The sequence below is a fragment of the Letharia lupina genome (assembly GCF_014066315.1).
Source record: "Letharia lupina isolate WasteWater1 chromosome Unknown contig_24, whole genome shotgun sequence".
Lineage (NCBI taxonomy): Eukaryota > Fungi > Ascomycota > Lecanoromycetes > Lecanorales > Parmeliaceae > Letharia > Letharia lupina.
In genome coordinates, this window is record NW_023502993.1 from 188,005 (window position 1) to 207,390 (window position 19,386).

At 48.7% G+C, this 19,386-nt stretch overlaps 9 protein-coding genes across 9 annotated transcripts; 6 read left to right on the top strand and 3 right to left on the bottom strand.

The window, feature by feature from the left end:
* Positions 1 to 2,697: 2,697 nt before the first annotated feature.
* Positions 2,698 to 4,155, top strand: HO133_006279 (uncharacterized protein; the record flags this gene model as incomplete). Its single annotated transcript, XM_037297177.1, has 2 exons — positions 2,698 to 3,469; positions 3,530 to 4,155. 2 exons carry the CDS (start codon positions 2,698 to 2,700, stop codon positions 4,153 to 4,155), a joined length of 1,398 nt encoding a protein of 465 aa, XP_037147302.1.
* A 703-nt stretch (positions 4,156 to 4,858) lies between these two features.
* Positions 4,859 to 5,157, top strand: HO133_006280 (uncharacterized protein; the record flags this gene model as incomplete). The annotated part of the gene is made up of 2 exons (XM_037297178.1): positions 4,859 to 4,906; positions 5,011 to 5,157. The coding sequence occupies 2 exons, from the start codon at positions 4,859 to 4,861 to the stop codon at positions 5,155 to 5,157; spliced, it is 195 nt and encodes a 64-aa protein (XP_037147303.1).
* A 104-nt stretch (positions 5,158 to 5,261) lies between these two features.
* On the bottom strand, positions 5,262 to 6,619 carry HO133_006281 (uncharacterized protein; the record flags this gene model as incomplete). Its single annotated transcript, XM_037297179.1, has 6 exons — positions 5,262 to 5,632; positions 5,684 to 5,814; positions 5,876 to 6,096; positions 6,149 to 6,366; positions 6,429 to 6,465; positions 6,527 to 6,619. The coding sequence occupies 6 exons, from the start codon at positions 6,617 to 6,619 to the stop codon at positions 5,262 to 5,264; spliced, it is 1,071 nt and encodes a 356-aa protein (XP_037147304.1).
* A 2,140-nt stretch (positions 6,620 to 8,759) lies between these two features.
* HO133_006282 (uncharacterized protein) lies at positions 8,760 to 9,781 on the top strand (the record flags this gene model as incomplete). The annotated part of the gene is given in 2 exon segments (XM_037297180.1): positions 8,760 to 9,659; positions 9,677 to 9,781. 2 exon segments carry the CDS (start codon positions 8,760 to 8,762, stop codon positions 9,779 to 9,781), a joined length of 1,005 nt encoding a protein of 334 aa, XP_037147305.1.
* A 1,670-nt stretch (positions 9,782 to 11,451) lies between these two features.
* HO133_006283 (uncharacterized protein) lies at positions 11,452 to 11,910 on the bottom strand (the record flags this gene model as incomplete). The annotated part of the gene is made up of 1 exon (XM_037297181.1): positions 11,452 to 11,910. One exon carries the CDS (start codon positions 11,908 to 11,910, stop codon positions 11,452 to 11,454), a length of 459 nt encoding a protein of 152 aa, XP_037147306.1.
* Positions 11,911 to 12,807: 897 nt separating this feature from the next.
* Positions 12,808 to 13,623, top strand: HO133_006284 (uncharacterized protein; the record flags this gene model as incomplete). Its single annotated transcript, XM_037297182.1, has 1 exon — positions 12,808 to 13,623. One exon carries the CDS (start codon positions 12,808 to 12,810, stop codon positions 13,621 to 13,623), a length of 816 nt encoding a protein of 271 aa, XP_037147307.1.
* Positions 13,624 to 14,130: 507 nt separating this feature from the next.
* HO133_006285 (uncharacterized protein) lies at positions 14,131 to 15,192 on the top strand (the record flags this gene model as incomplete). The annotated part of the gene is made up of 2 exons (XM_037297183.1): positions 14,131 to 14,622; positions 15,082 to 15,192. The coding sequence occupies 2 exons, from the start codon at positions 14,131 to 14,133 to the stop codon at positions 15,190 to 15,192; spliced, it is 603 nt and encodes a 200-aa protein (XP_037147308.1).
* A 228-nt stretch (positions 15,193 to 15,420) lies between these two features.
* HO133_006286 (uncharacterized protein) lies at positions 15,421 to 16,756 on the bottom strand (the record flags this gene model as incomplete). Its single annotated transcript, XM_037297184.1, has 4 exons — positions 15,421 to 15,826; positions 15,888 to 16,247; positions 16,314 to 16,485; positions 16,549 to 16,756. 4 exons carry the CDS (start codon positions 16,754 to 16,756, stop codon positions 15,421 to 15,423), a joined length of 1,146 nt encoding a protein of 381 aa, XP_037147309.1.
* A 1,863-nt stretch (positions 16,757 to 18,619) lies between these two features.
* On the top strand, positions 18,620 to 19,270 carry HO133_006287 (uncharacterized protein; the record flags this gene model as incomplete). The annotated part of the gene is made up of 1 exon (XM_037297185.1): positions 18,620 to 19,270. The coding sequence occupies one exon, from the start codon at positions 18,620 to 18,622 to the stop codon at positions 19,268 to 19,270; it is 651 nt and encodes a 216-aa protein (XP_037147310.1).
* Between the last annotated feature and the right edge of the window lie 116 nt (positions 19,271 to 19,386).

A 19,386-nucleotide genomic window follows, 5' to 3' on the forward strand; every position in this document is an offset into this window, starting at 1 on the left:
AGGCCGTTGAGTGAAAGGAGAGGGCAATGCTTCTATGCAGCATTTTGTTCATCGGAAAGCAGATCTCGACGACTACGAGCCGAAAGAAAAAGTAATACGCCCACCTCCACCAGCCATCGAACCCAATGCGACACTGTGCAGTGCGACCGTGACGGAAAGAATCGCGATACCTCTTCGGATGCGAGTAGTTCACTCAAATTGGTGTTGGGAAGAAGGAAAACTCGAATATCACCCTAGACGAATTCTTCGCATTGGCACCGCCATAGTCATAGTCTCATGAAGGGAAGCGCACACTCTGTTCCAGGGAGCTAGGTCATTATCTGGGCCGAGGTGTTCAGGTCCAACCATGACTGAAAATTTTGCGCGAAGTGAACTCCTCTCGTCTTGCCTAGAAGTTAATTGTTGTGGGCGTCTCTGGGAACCAGAACAGGAAGTCTCACAGGTGCATGTTTCGATCTTATCGGGGTACTTCAAGCTCTAGTGGATGTTCCTCGGCTCTTCGCTCTTACATGGTCCGTATTTTACCCTCTCCCTCTTCTGCCGACATCTCCTACCTTTCTCGTGCGACCGCTACTTCATATCTTCTCTCTCGAGCCTCCAATCCATATTTCTGCCTTTTTTTTAGCTTCTAACTCGGCCTTTTCTTGAAGATAAGGTTGCGTGTCTTCCCAGGACTAGATAGTGGCGTGGGGTTTGCCGTTGGTAGTGACGACATTAGCATTGGCGATGATTTCGATGTTGAAGACGTGTTTACTGACAGAAGGCTCGCTACGATTGCTGGAGCCGCAATGTCAATAATCTTTGCGCCTTCGGCAGTCGTCGAAAATACGTCGCAGCTATCGAAATCTAAGAGAATTTTCATTTGTGATGCAGCGGTTCAATGAAAGAAGATCGGACTCGCCGTAGCTGTTTCCGTGATCGAGTACTGCGGTGAGATCGAGATAGAAGAGCCCGAAGTCGTGACGCATATGTAATTCGATATGAATGCTGACAATATTGAATACGCCGTGAAGACCATACAGACATTCGGCTTCGTCTCTGTTCAATCTTGTCAGCGGAGAGTGCGCTGCGAGCATACATTAGACTCACGATCCATTGGTGTCATCTACTAGAACTTCAGTGTAGGCTGGAACTAGAGTGCAGCCATCGCCTGTGATCCGTGTGTCAGAATTAGTAGCATGTGTTTCATGAAATGATTGTCAACGCACACCCCAGCAGCGGCGTCATCGATTGGCCAGTATCAAGCCCGGCTAATAAAAGGTATCTGCAGTATCAAGCGCGAAGTCGTCACGGATAATGATAAACGGAATTCAGACTGAGAGAGCAACGATTTTCTTGCGACTCCAAGACTTGCGATAGAAGCTCTTGAAGCGTCGTGGTGGGGACCAACGAGGGACCGGAGTGATTGTATCCTGGTTCCACGCTATAGATTTTATTCACTAGCTTGCATCCATGGTGCTGGCAGCTAGGGAAGCCTGCGTTGATTTTCGCTTACGAAGAAGGCCTAGCGTGAATCCTTCGCAGAAGAAGAAGGACCAGCAGTTCTGCTGAGAAGGCCACGGTACGGGGCATTTAGCGGATGTTCTGGGTTGCAAACGTCGTTGGCCCGGATATGACTTCTTCGGTCCAAGGATGGTTGGGGCTTCTCGCTCGTTCCGTTGCTATTCTACCCTAGGCTCTTGTATGCCCTATATCTTGTTCCATCTTCCATCTTCTGCTGGCTTTCAAGCTCTTCACGTACCGTCTCGATGTCCTACCTCATATCTTCCGCCATTAGTGGTCCTGACCCTCTAAATCAGCCTTAATTTGATGTTGTGCTTCTTCGATCAACCGCCAACGCTTTACATTTTTTCTCGATGCAATATCGACCAAGGCCTTCTTGGCATCTTTGGTCAATGAAACCGGAAAGTTCGTTTCAGATTTGACCTAAAAAAAGGGGGAGACAATTTCACACCATATTCCCGCTTCGAACGATACTTAAGTCAAGATTCCTTCTCTCTTTGCACGCAATAACAAAGATGAAGACCACTTCATACTATCGTAGCGAGATGATCGCTGTCTCATACAGGGAGAAAATACAATCTTCGCACGGCTCGTGTGGTGATACCCCTACTCTTTCAACCCGTGGAACCGATCTGGCCTTCCACATGCCACTCACTGGTGATCGCCTAATCGAGGAACCAAGTCACCAAATACTTAAGAACAAATATTGAGAAAGCGAGAAGCATGTATTCTGCACGCAGAGCGAAGACACTCGAAGCGTAAGACGGCGCTCGATCCGTAGCGATCTTGTGCATGTGAAGAAGTCAATCAATGCAGGTTTAAAATGGAACTTTGCGCCAAGACAAATGGGTCCTTTCCGAAAGTCCTGCCCGAAAAAATTGCCCTGCACCTGCCGAAACTATGAGTACAACATATCAGACGCGTTGAAGAAATCACCCCCACTGATATCACATGCAACACACGAATTCCAGCAGATGCGTTTGAGCCAATTGACCACAAAATCGCGGGTTCATGAGCCATTAACACAATACTCTAATGCTAAGTACTTCCTCGTCAACTAGAATATTCCTTTCTTCAACACACTCACCAGCACGACTCATTGACCCCTGACTTTTCCAATTATAATTTCCTCGTTTTCGCGAGTACTAGTGCGGAATAATGAACACTACGCCGATCTGATCCGTCATAACTAACATGTCACATGCTCTACTCATGTCGCCACTGGCACTTTACATCGAGCAAGTCTCCGGTCAGCAGCCAGTGTGTCCATGTCCGGATCCAAGAGTGACTACGTATCCACCTTCGCCTCCAGAGAATCTAATATTTGACTCGCTTCACTCCACACCGATGCTCGACAATACCCGAACAAATCGGATTCTAGTCTACCCCGGATCCTTCAACCCACCCCATCGAGGCCATCTGCACCTCCTCAAGCATGTGTTTCTACGTGGGGTCCATGATCTCAACATCATAGCCGCCATCATTATCCCCGCGAGCGACAAGAGCGTGTCTAAAAAGGTCCAAGCAGCAGATGGGACATTCATGTTCGGTAGAGATGAGAGATGCCTTTTATGGAAGCAAGATCTGTGTTTCCCATCATGGGCGTGGGTGTACGAAAGCAGTACGACCCCATTTACGACCTTCTTGGAGCGACTCATTCTAGTGACCAAGAAAGACGGCTTTTCACTTGAGTTCGTGCCTTTATACGGCGCCGGTATAGGATCGCCTAGCAGCCCTCCTGGCCCCGCGTATGGTTGTAAGACAGTCATCTTGAGTGATGCGGCAAGAGCGGCTGACTTTCAACGCTCCTCGGGCCGCCTGAGAGATTTCTCCGGATGCACCAAGTGGAGAAGGATCCGTGTTGACCAGGACGCACTTCGGCGTCATGCGAGGGCAATGGCACGCTATGCGTTGGAGTACATGAAGACGGTTAGCAGACGAGAAGCCTTGGGCATGTTGAACGATGGTATGTAGGAAAAACGATCCATTCACATTGGCTGTTCAACGCTGAGAAATCCCGGCACAGGTCCTGGTTACGTGGAAAAAGCCACAGAGAAAATTGTTGCCAAAGCAACAGAGGAACTGAAAGCCGTCATAACATGCCGACGAGAAGTGGGAGGCCGGACACTTACTCTGCGCTTTGTGAAATGCGAAGACGTTGACTCCAGGGCCGAATACAACGACATCAGCTCAACGATCTTGCGTAAGGCTATGAGAGAGAAAAAGGGGGTCAAGCTGAAAGAAGCGCTGGATTGGATGGCCCTCAGCCCGCACCTTCTCTGGTGGTACCAAGCTTCTTGGATCGACAAAGCCAGGCTCGGGACGGGCTGTTGCATCAGTTTCCAAGCGTTGACTGAAGAATTCCGGATGCCTGAAGAATCTACGTTCTTTGAAAAACCGCCGTCGCTTGAGGAGCTCGGGCTAGTTGAAGCGGTTCCTTCGTCACTTGAGAAGCCTCCATCGCTTGAAGACACTACGTCGCATGATCTATCTCCATCTTTCGAGGAAACCCAGTCACTTGATGATTCTCATTTGCAAAAGGAGCCTTCGGGTATGACTAATAAGAAGAGGCGTTTTTCAGAGACTGAGCTCGAAACTTGGCGGTGCAGTCTTTGCCGAGGATGGGGAGGCTTTTTGAGAGCGACTCGGTGACATTTGTTGATCGTCGGCTGCTCGGAACACAGATACACCAACAAGGCCTCTCACGATTATCATCTCAGAGGCAGTCACCATTTGCTTGGTCATTTTATGATAGGGGCGAGAGCGCCACGCGTCTTGCGGAACGTCTGGATCAGACGATGTATGCTTCCTAGGATTTTTCACATGCACAGCTTGATGCACGGCGAACTCAGAGGCTTGGTTTTACCAATAGAAAAAACTCATACTTGCTAGAAGATCCACAAACTTTGAGATGGGGAGCCAAAGGCGCAAAAAAGCGTGTCCCAAGCGCCGGAACGAGGCGAGTCTGTGAGATCTTCTGTTTCGCTCGCCCTCTGTCCATACCTCAGTACCAGTTCTATGATATGGTATGGCATGGTTTTGATTCGCGCCTCTACCCAATCTGCGGAGGCTCACTGCAAGTGTGGCCGGCGTAATCGTAATTCAAGGTGTGACGATGCAAAAGTCGACTGATGGAGGTGACAGTACGGCGATAATTGTCTTTGCATTCTCAACGCGTGAAAACTTTGCATAGGGGGGCGAGCTTCATGGAAAGAGACGCGACGGTGGTCGGAGCCGTATTGTGTGTCTGTGTTTATAGTATTGCTACCCGTAGGCACAGAGGGTCGATCTCGGGATGAATATGCCGCATGGACTCTGAGTAGATAGGATTTACTGTTCGATGAACACGTGTAGAATGGAGGGGGAGGAGGAAGAAGAAGAGGAGAAGGATCCTGCATGCGTGGTAGCTGCTGCTATGCTGTAGACACTGTGATGATTTTCATTGCGTTGATGGTTGATGCTACTGTTATTCCTGTGATTGATTCCCCACTGATTGTTCCTCCATAGTCCCGCGATCGCATGGAGAGGAAGAAGCTTGATCTGTACCCACAGCAGGAGGGTTCGTCACTTGTCAATCTTGTGGCACACGTTGTCCGCTCACTGATTACCCGGAGAGACGACGCTGTCTTTTCTTCCGGCCAGGACCAGATTTGATTGGTCGAAACCGACACTTAAGACATGAGAAAACAGAATAACCGCAGCCCAATGGTAGAAAATGTCCAGTACCGAAAATGTGTCCCTCCAGTATCATTTATACCTTAGCCCTCATTACTTTTTGTCGAATGCACAGTCACTTCGGTCCGCACCTCAATCCCATCCCTAGCCCGTCGGCCCGCCGTCTGCATCTCAATGTCTTCTTGGTCATCATTTTTGCGTCCCCGTGAGTCTGTACCCGCGATTCCATGAAGTTGCTGTATACCCGAGAAGCCGTATGCCGCATCAGGTAAAGACATGAAATTGCGCTGACTGTCACTGGGGGTTGTTGGCTGTCCAAGGGGTTGAAAAGTTGCTGAGGGCTGACCTCGTGTCCAAGATCTACCATAGGCTTTGCCTCTGGAGCCCCGTACAGGGGGGTCTGGCTCACCCGAGATAATAAGGGATAGAATTGGTCGAAGAGAGGGCAGACAAGCTGTGACGCTGTTTAGCTCTATCGTGTGTAGCGTGTACATGAACGTCATACCCGCCACGATTGCCATATTGCTCTCGGCAAGACTCCAACTAACCAAACTTGCGGAGTTGTAGTCTACATCCGGGGAAGTGGTATCCAATTTGGCGATAATTGTAAGGCGAACAATCGAGATCACTGTAATACTGATTTTGGGTTAGGAAAATGACTGCCAGAGTTATACTGTATGGGAATCTCACGACTTACAAGCCACCAAGCATGAACGTACCCGCCAATGCGATCTTCTGCGAGGTTGTCGCGTGTAAGCGCCAGATGTACGGAACCGGCAGTAGAAGCAGTGCAAGATCCGTCACGATGTTGGGGACCGAGTTGGCGAGAAAGAAATACTTTGTGTTGAGGCACTTTGCGGGTATATCTTTATTCCAAAATCCCGAGATCGGAGTACATTGAAACACGGTAATCAGTAGCTTGTGATTCTTGGGTCAGCGAAACACCATTCGAACCGATGAAGGCACTTACAACGGCGATCTCCCAGCATATCGTGACAGCTCCCAGTATACAGCACGGAACACGAATTGAGGCTCTGAAGAGCCTCCAATAAAATGCCAAAATGGAACATTTGACGACGCCGATAGTCAGAAAGTAGAGAATTTCTCCTGTGAAAAAATTCCTGCCGAAAGTGGTTATATAATCCTTTGGAAGAATTTCGAAGTGGTGCCCAAACCCTTGGTGGAGCCCTATTGTATGCTTCTTTAGTAATCTGTCAAGACCCCATTGACGAAGACTTTGGCAATCTTACAGACGATTACAACGGTGAAGAAACCAGTAGCGAGCAACTGTCAGAAGAGTCAGCGCCTGGAGGACGATGGGGTCTGTGTGCCTATTGTGATCTCTCACTAGTGCCACAACTGCAGTCCAATCATCCACCCAGATTTCGGCTTTCATCAGCCTTCTCGCCCACAATCGCAACGCTACAGCTACCACCGCCATGACGTATGTGGTTATGGCGGCTGCATAGCATTGGGGTGCTTCGCTCGCGTATATGGAAATGGAAGACATCGCAAAACAAGAAATGAATGACAGGTTGAATTGAAGGAAAAGCAGGAAGGAAAGGAAGGCTGGACATGGTTAGAGAGTCGTCATCGATGAATTCGACTGCAGACTCGTGGCACGTACACATAGCAGGCAAGTAAGATTGTCAAGCTGAATGCAAAGGTGGCATTGACGGCTCGGAGACCATTCCCTCTAAATTATCGAAGAATCGCAACTAGAAGATGGTAGAGGTGGGTGACCAATTTTCAGGTGGGTTGCCGTTTCAACCTAGGTGGCTGACCGTTATTCAGTTGTGTGCGGGATTTTGCTGTGAGTCCTCAAGATTTACCCTGCATGGAGTATGCATCCGCGGGAACACAGATCGTGAGCCGGAAGCCGAGGCTGAGGCTGAGGCTGGGAACAGTCTAGACACCTTGCAAAGGCGCGCAGGACCTGTCAAAGATTTCGCCATAGACGACGAGAGCTCCTGGTGTGCACAACGTATGGCGCAGATCCCTACACGCTTTTAGTAGTAGGATCCGGCAGATCGTATTCCGTGAGCAAGGTATCATCAGCTCCCGCTTACAGTGATGTAGGAACCCGGCTTGAACGGCTTCGAGATGGGACGATGGGGGATCGGCGGTGGCCGAGGTCCCTCAGTCCCTTGACATCTTTCCACCATTACTACTGTATACGTATTTGGCGTCGTGGAGAAGACAAGACACGAAGACAAAATTATTTCTCTTCTGCTAAGCAGTGAGTAGACGAAGTATGTCACAGTGGGCTAATGACATGCAACGAAACCCCGCTGCTGTGGGCTCGAGTCTCGTTCTGCCCTCTCGATACGCCTGCGGGATGATGAAGGAGCAATCACTCGTCATTCTATTTTCGCAGTCGTAATCGTAATAGTCTCCACAACGTGGCAGCAACAAATACGAGCAACATCAAACGTTACATTATACTACGTAATCGGAATTTTCCTCTTCCTCATCCTTCTCCTTCCTACACGCGATTATCGAGCGGTAACTTTAATCTACTTACAGAGCTCATGCAACATATTCCCAATGAAATTAACTTGACGTGCTTACGAATAGCAATACCGCGAACGCCGATGTACTGCACATGCGAACCCTCCAGAGTCGGCGCATCTTTCTAGACCAGACCCCGTTGTGCCATTGTAAAGGTAAAGCTAAGAATTAGGTCACATTGTTCTCAGAATTTGCTGCGTCACGGGCAGAACATTTACATCCAAGGGGTCGTTGATCAATCACGCATCATCAGCGCTCTCTTCGTTTTCCGGGCTTAAAGGTTGATCTCGACCCTATCCGCGCTATAAGAACTCCGCGTACAGAATCCAAATGAGAGCCTTCTCCATCGCTTCTTCAGGCCAGGTCTGCTTTTCAGAAACTACTCGCACAACCTCGCAACTCAAAAATTAGATAGAATCGCAGCAATCCACATTATCGTGGGTGGAGATCTGGGCCTTAGGCGCCGAGATCTCAGAGAGGCTATGCCCACCATCTTTTCGTTGAAACCCTGCACGGGTTTCTTGGGTTTGGTCCCAAGGTATTGGATGGCCAATGAAAGACCGCGGGGCTGAAGCAGCCCCCACAAAAACAGTCTCCGTGAGTGTTTCGTCTTTCGATACTATGGCGATAAGGACGAGCGCGAGACCCTTAAATAATTCAATGCCGTGCAATTACTTTGAGAGAGTTGATGATCGAGCGCAAGCATCCCTGGCGATCAAATCACGAGGGTATGGAAAACGAGGAGGAGAAGATGGCCTTGGCCAAGGCTCTATGTTCCGATACGCGCTCGGCTGCAGCTAAGCTAGGCTGAGTGCGGTAAGCGCGGCTCAGCCTCGTGGGCCGACAAAATAGCTACCTTATTTATCTCTTACTCCTTTCCATCCCACTATCTTGACATCCAGAGGCCGCAGTGCTCTGAAAGCGGCTGGAAGAGTCTGATATAGTTCTAGGCTTTGTGTACAGTCCAGGTGCCATGGATTGGGCTGCATTGGTACGGGGAACTTTATACTTATCCTCTCAGCCACCTTCATCCTTTTATTCCCCTGTGCTGTGAGCATCCAACATCAACCATGGCTCGTCCAAGGAAGATGGCATCCTCAAAAGAAGCTCCCCAGACCCCAATCACGGCCAAAGGGGCTCGACGTCTCAAATCTTGGCATGAAATCCCTTCTTGGCAGCAAGATAACGAGTATATTCTATCAGGCTATCGACAAGCAACTGGATCTTTCAAAAGTTGCTGTGAGAGTTTAGGATATGTCCACAACGAGACTGTCAACATATATTCGCACGTCATTGGCGCAGCCACGTTTCTCACAGCACCAATATACTACTATCGAGCTCTATACCTGCGCTATCCTTTGGCAACTCAAGCTGATGTTTTCGTCTCTTCCACCTTCTTCTATGGCGTTTCGATCTGCTTCATTCTATCTGCAACGTATCACATCATCAGCAACCACAGCCCAGAAGTGCAAAGGTTCGGGAACCAGCTGGATTATCTCGGAATCGTGATCTTAATGTGGGGATCTACCATTCCGAGCATCTACTATGGTTTCTACTGCGATTCTCGACTCCAAAAGATCTACTGGGCCAATGTCTCTACCCTCGCGACCCTTTGTGTAGTCGCAACGCTGCACCCCAGATTCAGACATCCTGACATTCGGCCCTACCGCGCAGCCATGTACGCTGGGCTTGGGCTTTCCGCCGTCGTCTTTGTAATGCACGGTATCTTGCTACATGGCTGGACCGTACAAAATCGGCGCATGAGTCTTGATTGGATGGGCCTTGTGGCTCTGTTCAATCTGATGGGTGCAGTAATCTATGCTGCTCGGGTTCCAGAAAAGTTGAGGCCACTGAGATACGACATCTACGGGAACAGCCACCAAGTGCTACACGTCGCAGTAGTTCTTGCAGGTCTAGCGCATATGTTTGGATTGTCCAGAGCTTTCGATTACCTTCATACACATGGCTCAGTCTGTACATAGCGCAGTTCTTGGATGTATCCTACTCTGCCAAATGTACGAATTCTACAAACAAAGATAAGTATAGCATCGATTTGGAATCCTCCCGACGTCGAACAATCTTCATGGCATAATCATAGTCACGGACGACCCAATCTTGCAATGTAACCATGTCCGCGAACGAGACAGGCCGAGACCAAATAGCAAAATGGTCTAGATGGAGATGCCAACACCAACAGCAGTGCCCAAGGATTGGCCAAACATCACGATACGTCGATCGCGTACTCCAGGCGACGGAATACAGACAAAGTGGATAGCAATTTCCAGCTGCGCAGCAGAGACTTCTGCAAAGAAGGTGCTCTATGTGCGAGCGGGGATGGACGAGCATGTAGGGATTTGCGTGCGTATTGCAGCTCAAACATTTTCTTGGGAAAACGCCGAGCGGCGTGGCGCAGTTCGACCTCTGGGAATACGAGGCTTGCATTTATGAATTGCAAATTAAATAAGAATGCTTGGCAAAGCTGATTTAGTTCCGCCTCCGACTTTTTGTTAGCGTTATTTATAGAAAATTATAGAGAACGTATTTGTCACTCTTATAATAGCCACTATCGTTTACTATCTTAATTAGATATTCGTAATATTAAAGCTAGTAGATATATATACTTTTTCTAATATTTTATCTCTAACTTAAACGTATAATAGCTATATTGTTAGTCCTTACTTCGAACACGATATTATTATTTAAAAAGAATCTCTCTGTACGTCAGCGTATCTAACTCTTACTTAAATTTTATTAGTAATCTAAAGTCGTAGCTACGGATATCTATTTTAGTATATCGACGGTATATTAATAAGAGTAAAAATATGTAATTGATATTAATAACTGTAATAGATTTACGATAGAGTATTTTAAGTAGAGTACTATAGGCTATATATTTAACGGCGAAATTAAGGTATTTAAATAAGATTTAGAGTATTTAATTATAGAGATAATAGAGTAGTTATAATAAAATACTACGTAATATTAATTAAAATCCTTTATCTTCTCTATAATCTTCTCTCTAATTTAATTATTTTAGAGTATAAGTATACTAATAAATCTCTCTTCATTTTAATCGTTTAATAAGAATTAACAATATTTCGAGATATTACAATACTATCGTATTCGTATTTAAGCTATATAGAAGCTTTAAAAATATAAAGTAAGCTAGTATAAAAGTAGCACGTATATTCTCTACAATTTTCTATGAATAGCGTTAATAAAAAGTCGGAGGCGGAGCTAAATTAGCTTTGCTAAGCATTCTTATTTAATTTGTAATTCATAAATGTCGGATTTAAGGAAGAGGCGATCCGTACGCTGCACAAGAGTGGAAGGATTAAGCGGAAGTCTTTCCGCTCATATCATTGTCGAGGGCTTAGCACCGGCTTATGATATGAGTCATAAGGCAAACTTCTGTCCTCCACTCTCAAACTCACCTCCATAGTGCAGACTTTCCAACCTCCATATCGAAGCCGCCCACTCGATCCCAGTCTTGCCTCATCCGACGTCCCACTCGCAGCGAGTGCCGCAATTGAAGCAGTAAACTCGGTCTCGGAATCTTGACTCTCCGTGCCTTGCTTCACATGGCCGATGCTGGGACGTTCCTCTCTCTGCTGTAGAAGATGAGGTTCCACGTCAAAAGACGAAGTTGGGGAAGGTCAGCCTAGCGCACCCCCCAAATCCAATGGATTCTGCGAGCAATTTCGATTGCACGTTCATTGCTATCAGTCTACCTGTTGCCCCGCGCATACAAAACTTATGCCATCACTTAGCCGAGATCATGTCCGCCCCATTTCTAGACTTCAGATATCTCAACATTGCGGTGATATTCTCATCATGCAACACATCACCGTTCCCCCCAAAGCTAAGAGACCCTGAACAGGAAACACGCAGCTCTTTGATCCTGTTGCTCAGATTGCTGAATCTAGTACTGAAGATCCGTTGAACGTCCTTGAGCAAAGTGTCCCACTCTTCGTCGACGGCGACAACGATAGCTTTCTTTACGCCATCATGCGAAAAGAGCAGAGGAAAAGTGAGCTCGTAGTACTCAAGAATAGAATATCTGCCCTGCGAAGTTGCGTAGGAGAGTCTCGAGGCACGTGTTGAATGATTGGGTTTGAGAGAGCCGGAAATGGAAGGATCTGGTCTGTCGATGAGGGTGGATGTCTGGCTGTCCTGACTCATATATGATGGAGGGCGGTCGTCAACTGTATTGGCGGCCATGATGGCTGGAGTGTATGCAGGTAGGGAAGATAGATTCCAGAGCTGGTCGTAGACTGGTATGCAATGGCTCTGGAAAGAGACGAAATAGAATGAAGAGCCATTGACAGGTGCAAAACAGGTGGCTATATAGCTCGGATTGGACACCTGTCTCTTACCCCTTGCAGGGGTCCCGACAAGGCCCTGAAACAGGCTGAAACAGGGGCATATCATGTGACCCACTCACCCCCAGTCCCACTGTGGCGACTGGTTTGACACAGCGAGGCCAGATATCTTGTTAAGCCTGTGAAACATACTTGTACGCAACGAAAAAACGTTTCTCCTAGCTCTTCCTTCGCTTCACTAAAGCCCCTCACTCTGCCCTCAGAGCAGTCTGGGACGCCGAAATATTCTTGTGTTTACACCTTTTTTTGGAACTAAAGGAGCAATGCACAAAACTGGAAAGCCCACTTTGGATTCCGTCTTCCTGTATCATCTCGTATAAATTCTCGACAGCCTCACAAGTTTGCGCGAGGAGCTGCGAGACTCGGAAAAGGAAGCAGCAGAGTACAGACTCAGAGATGAGCAGGCAGTGTCCGAGAGGAGGCAAGGTAAGTCAGTATGAGTTCGGTTGCGTCTCGCTATCCAGATTCGCTCTAAGATCATGCCTGGTGCCAGGTGATCTCCTAGAGAAGAGTAGTTATTCAATCAAGAAAGGAAGCCATTATCGTCGTTTCATTGTCACAGGAAGCTACTATGCAGACTTGTCTTCTTTTTCTTTATAATCAATGTCTTTGTTCAAAATCAATTCATTGTGCCCGTCTCGTCACAGGCCATTTATATGAAGGTCACCGGATGGTATCGCTCCGGCATTTCTTCCAACGCTTGCTTCCAACCCTATCACAACCACGCGCATCGAACATGTCGGATCTTGACCAAGTACCTCAACAGATCTACGGTCTCGATCGGCGCACTTCTAGGGTTCCGGGAAATGCGGTATATAAACCCGTGGCGTCCTACGATCAAATGCTCGCATTTCTAGTCAAAATCCGGAGCACGCTCGCAAAACCCTCTCTCGACAACATGAACTACATTCTCGCCAACCAAGAACCACTCCACGAGGTCCGACTTGCCATGAAACGCCTCTCCGAAAACTTCACCCGGGCGGCACTTGCTTGCGACGACGCAAAGAGGTGCACCGAAGAGGTTGCGCGCAGGTTCCAACAGGCCTGGGACCTTGTTGATGTCAAAGCCAATGCTACTGCAAATCAGTCAAGGTATGTCAACAACATTTCTCAAGAAATAGCAGAAGTATGGCGAACTCACACCAGCGCCCCCAACAAGCACTGGAAAATAGTCTTCGCTTCTCTTGTATACGAGCTCAAGGTAGCTATCGAAAATCGTCAGCGGATGCGCTGGGGTTTGGAACATGCTGAGAAGAGAGCAGAGCAATGGGAAGCTCGGTATATTCTAGCGGTCGACACATGGTGCAACACCTATCAAGACGCCTTGCACTTGGAAGAAGCATTCACAGCCCTCCGGACAGAATTCTTGGCTGGGCAGTCGCTAGCGGAGATCTTTATGCGAGAGACACGAGAAATTGGAGATTGTATCAGTGTTCGTTCGGAGAGCGAGAGAGTCTGCAGGATCGATCAGGCTCTGATACGGGAAGAAGAGAGGGATACCAAAAATTACGGTGTCATGTCTCGGTTTCAGAAGTATTCCCGGGGCGGTTGAGGTCACAGAGCCTCAACAGGTTTGCTTCCTTTCTCACCTGTACGCCCTCAACTGGAGAGCAGATAAGGTAGTTAGACTTGATGCTCTCTTCTTGCCTGCTTGCACGGCTACGATTCATGGTTAAGGTAGTGATGTGGTTTTCCAGAGCCTGGCTCGCGCAAAGAAGCTTCCAAACTGAAAATTTTGGGATAAAACACACTATTGCATGATAATCACTCATCACTCGTAAATGCTTAGTTCGTATTCAACCAGTTTTTCGAGGCTGCCAGCCATTGTCCAGACCCCAGCTTTTCGGCTCGGTCTTCATCCAGCGATATCTTGGCGGATGTGGGTACGTGATAGGATCCGTGATATCCATATACCTGTACCCGTACAAGCGACATTCCACTAGGGAGAAGCTACGCGCTGTACTGGCACCCTACCGGTTATGCCATTGAGCAGAAAGTGCTGTTCTGGAACCTTATCTCCACTACATCTCTCCCATCTCTCATACCCTCCCCCAAAACCATGTTACCGCCCGCCTATCTCCTCCTCCTCCTCCTTCTTCTTCTCGCCACACCCAGCACCACCGGCATCCTCAACATCACAGACCTCCTCCCCTTCACCAAGCCCCTCCCCAACAGCCTGACCCTCAATCCAATCCCCAACCCCTTCCCCGTCCCCAACACCGACATAACCCTCGACTTCGCCACCCCGCCGCACCTCGCACCCCTCCTGCCCCAAACCGACGTCACCGACTGCTTCGCCCTCGCCAAACTGCACTTCGAGACGCTGATCCACGAACACGGGGACGGGCCCATCGCGTACAGCTACGAGATGACGTACGGCCGGGTCACGTTGAAGATGTTTTCGGAAAATGCGCCGATGCGTTGCATCACGTACAGCGAGGCGCTGTCGGTGCTGTTGGGGATATCGTTGAAGATGGCGAGGGAGGGGTTTGAGTTCAGGCGTCTGCATGTGTTGCAGAGTGATGATGGGGAGCTGCTGGGGATGGCGGTGGTGAGGCCGGCTAATCTGTGAGGCGAGGGTGGTACGTTTTGTGAGACAAGGGTCGGCTACGGAGTGTGCGGTCACGAATGCGAAATTGGACTTGTGTTTTCGCGGGCTCAGTGGACATGTTGAGAGAAAGGTGACGGGACAGGAATTGAATTAGGTACATCGATTGACTGATCGAAAAGGTTTGGGGCAGAGGGGGAGTACTCGCCGCTTGCCATCTCTATTGTACCATTGTCTTCATCACCAACTTTCTTTGTACCTGTGCGCTCTCATTCAGTTCTTCTCACCTCCATGCCCATGTAATCTTAGGGAGTGAGGAGGATCTTCCGAGTCCGCTATGAGCGGTGGTTTGTCTGTTTACCTTCATGTGAATTTGTTGAGGAATATGAACTCGCAGAGTTTGTTTTCGAGTCCTTTGTTGTGGTCAGCTGACGCCATTTGTGACTTAGCTTGAGGATGTAGAATGGCAGATTTGTTATGAACATGCTGGCGGAAAATGGCGATTTCGGAAAAGCTTTCGGAGTTTTGAAGTCGAAGATTGAGATGGCACAGGTCAATAGGGGCAGAAATTAGAAGAGGGGCACAGACTAGATACTGCTATCGTTCAAATACTTTCAGATTGTGGCTGAATTTCTGCACAAAGAAGGTCTTACACGGAATACAAAGAAAACATGAATTGAAAGCGCAAACAAAGCTGATCAATACTTTGGCAACTTGCCATAAGGTCCTTTTCTCTTGAACAATCCACGCCAGCCGACAATGACACCCTAGTCAACTTTACTGTATCATTACCTCCCGATCTCATTGGCGCCTTATTCTTTGACGTCGGCGAAAAGTCGCAGGAGCCGTCGGAGGCGTTGTCAAGGTGCAACCACTGACTTGACGGAAATACCACAAATGCGCAGCAACATTTGGGATGTCCAAAGCCGTAGTAACGTCTGTATCGTAGCCGGCCGGTGGCTCAACATCCGTGGTAGCCATGGCTTCCTCATTCCAGTTGTACTCATCAATATCATTGACAGTCACAGAAACATTGTTGCCTGAAGTGATGTACCATTGCGGCCAGACATGGAAATAGCCGAAGGGAGGCAAGCCTTTGAGCGGCAGACCTGGTACAGGATCGTGAATGTGGGATACACGGTAATTATTTCCCATCCCCTGTCTAGAAATGTGCCGAGCGAGGAAGTAGTTTCCGACTCGCGGGGACCTGTCAAAAACTTGCTATTAGCTTTCTCTTGGATTTCACATTGGTCAGTGGAAGTATCTACCCAAAGGTATACAAATCTAATTCGAGATTGTAGGGGGGACCTCGTAGAACGGTCGCTGCTAAAGTAGCAAGGGCACCACCAAGGCTATGCCCAGTAATCATCAGCCGATTTTGAGGATTCTGACGGACAACGGGCAGAAGAGCATTGATGATATCATTGCTGCTCAGTTTCCAGGTGTTCCAGAAGCCGGAATGAGCTAGGCAGACTACAGGGCAAAGACCGGTCGATGTCATTACGAGCTGAGCATCTCTTATGAAGTCCCCAACATCATGTGAGCCTCGGAAAGCGAGGATTGTAAGATGATTGCTATTGTCGGTAGCGATGTAGCCCGTTGAACTCCAACCCAAAAATCCCGGAGGACTAAAATGCATAATGTAAGCAATCTAGCCTGGTCGAATCCGTATTTCGCGCGTGGAAAACACTCACTGAACGAACTCATATTCAGTGATCTGGTCTAGCGGATCCAGGTCAGGGCACACATCGTTGTCACAGGCAAGTCTCCGCCCGCCCTGTGGATAGTTGTTATTGTAGTCGCAGTAACTGGCGGCTGCATACTGCTCGAGGAGAAGGAAGTCGTTCAGTTTCGACTGGGCCACGACTAATATCTCGTGTCAGCAAAGGCAATGTGTAGTATTTGCGACTCCAACCTAGAGCGACCCACTTGAAATATTGGGCGTTCCATCAAGCGGAGCAGGGAATTCTGGCGCTGGATTAAGTATGGTAGGGTCTGTAATCTCGCCATCCGGAGCGAGAAAGCTGGGGGGTATTGCAGGGTCCAGAGTTCCGTCGGGCTCTGTAGTTCCAATGGAATTGACTCCGCATAGTGTTAATGCTAGCACGAGAAGCTGGTTTGATGCTTCTACTTTCATGATTTTCTATTCTCCAGTCTGATTGAGGACTCTTTGGTCGAGGGTCGATTGGACGCTGATGGGAGAAATGTTGATAGAAAACGGATGCCGATGAGAGGTTTTTATACTACTTTCATCCTTTCAAGATCAGCAGTCTTATGTGCTACGTAGTACAACGCTCCCGCATAGACCGCTCCTTCTCTCCCGCCCAGAGACACTCCCGCCCTCAGTCGAGCCGTGGTGGTGGTGGTGATCCATGGCTTCCAGGCTACCCTCGGTGTTCCCGCACAAAGACACTCCTACCATCATTCAAGCCGTGGTGATACATTCCAGCTCACTCTCGAGATTCCCTAGCAGACCTATCGAAGCGTTCAGTATGCATCCGTTGACCTGATACCGTGCTTTGGTATAGGCAGATTCTGTCATAGCTTCCAACAGATAGCCTGGCGGCACGGGAAAGGGAAGTCAGCCGTTCTTGTTTGCCTTTCTAAGCCCCAAAAGTTGAAACTCGGGTGGGCACTGCCTCATCACTTATCAGCGGCATGAACGCGCTAAGAGTAGGCAAGCGGTGAGAACACAATCTTTGAGCCCGAAAACAGGCTGGTCTACACTTCGATTGTCGGTATCAACTTGAGATGATGTGTTCTTCATTGCTAGGGTAATTCAAAGCAGGAGCGTAATGCAAGGATCAAATCCTCTCTTTGGGTATCATTTGAGCAATCTTTGGAGGACTTGAACCGCTTGAACTGCTTATTTCTCTCACGGACAGGAAGTTTGAGACCGCTTTCACTGTCGACCTGTCCACCTTGCCAGATACATAGAATCTCATTGACTGTGTCGCCAAGTCCATGCCAGCGCACTTGATTACGTTAGCAGCTTTCCTGCGACCAATCAGCATCTTACACCAATATCTTCGCTAGCACAACGGGTAGTAGACATGCCGTACTGACATCAAAAGTCTCGGATTGAAACATCGGCAAGAACATTGCGCGGGAAGTCGAGCTGCTTGAGTTACCTTCGATTCACGCTGCGCCCCCACCATATGTTGTAGCCGAAAGGGTCAGATCGAGGGGCCCCCACGGCCACAGCAATGACAACCTGCTGGGACCCTCCGGCATCAACGTTAAGGTGGTCAACCCGGAGACGGCGGGATTGTAAGATGTTCAGACTAAATGACGCAGTCCTCTTGTCTCAGTTCAAGGCTTGCAGGCTGCAGGCACGAAGCAAATCCTTGCGCGGGACCAAGCAGTGTGACTTGCGCACCTGAAACAGATACAAGCGCACGAGTCATGCTCAACGGGACATAAAGCCCAAAGCAACCAGGCTTTTGGTGTAAGACCTGGAAGATCTCGAAGGAGGTCGGTCCAGCTTCTCACGGCCGCTTCCAATTGCCATGTCTTAGCACTTCCTTGCACTTCGGCGACTAATTCTGGAAATCGCAACTGTCACCTGAGACCTGCGACGAAATGGATGTTCCAAGCAGCAGGGTTACAAGTGAGACATTCGTAAGTGCATGCAACATTCTTCATTTTCAGACTCACCCAACTACTCTATGATCTAAATCCGTACAGCGCAAGACGGCCACACCAACAATCAATCTTCCTGTTCATCAGACGCGCCAAGGCTTGGCAATCTGTTCCCTCGTGGGAGATTCGCCCGTTTAGCTGTCAAGCGGAAAAGCTCTACGCGCGAGCTTTGCCATGGCCTTCGAATCGCCGTGGTAGATGCGACCGCTTGGAAGGCGCTTCTGAGGAGTCTGCAATGGCTCTAAACTGCAGCCTTGTGACCTTTGCTGCTTTCAGGATTGACCACAAAAAGGCATCGGATTCCCATAATGCATTGCTTGCTGATATCTGACCAAAACATCCTACACTGACACACACCATGCTGGGCACAACTCTCTCGCAGGTGGCCGCCAGTATTTTTCTCGCAACACAGATATTACATGGAGCGGCATCGTCTTCTCTAGGTCTTGTTGGACAACCTCACATCGGCACTCTCAATGTCACAGAAACGAGTTGCCGCGGTAGCTTCTGGTGCCCCAAATTCAATATTGGTTACAATAGCATCAACATCTACTTTCAAGACTGGATCAACTACACGATGTCCGACTCCGACATCTACGGCCCCAACGTCCAAATCGCATGCGATACAGTCACCATCGTTTTCCCTCCCCTTGGAACCTTTGCGTTTTGTGCCTCCACAGCGGGCGAAAATGTGCCGGCGGCGGGAATCAACGGCTCTTTGATCAAGCAGAAGATGGAGGAGCTGCGAAACTACGGCTGCTTTGCCTGCGGGAGTGTCGCGATTGCAGAGAGTGGCGATCCGGTCGAGAAAGGGGTGTTCAAGATTGACTTCGTTTCGGGTAACAAGGTGAAGTGTGGTAGAGAGGGACAAGTTGTTTGTCCGCCTACAGTGCCGAGCGTGAATCGTGAAGGGCTTGAACAAGGACCGAGACCGGAGCTGGGCACGTTCAATGCTACTATTGATGATGGCGCGATCACTCTTGAGGCGCTCAATATTCAAGATTCTTGAAAGCCTGGACGGTAGCCCACTGAGAAGCCAACGGCAGAACTTTATCCAAGAAGGCGCTGAATACTACTGTTGCAATGATATGAAGAGAACCACACCTTTTAAACAGTGATACTGTA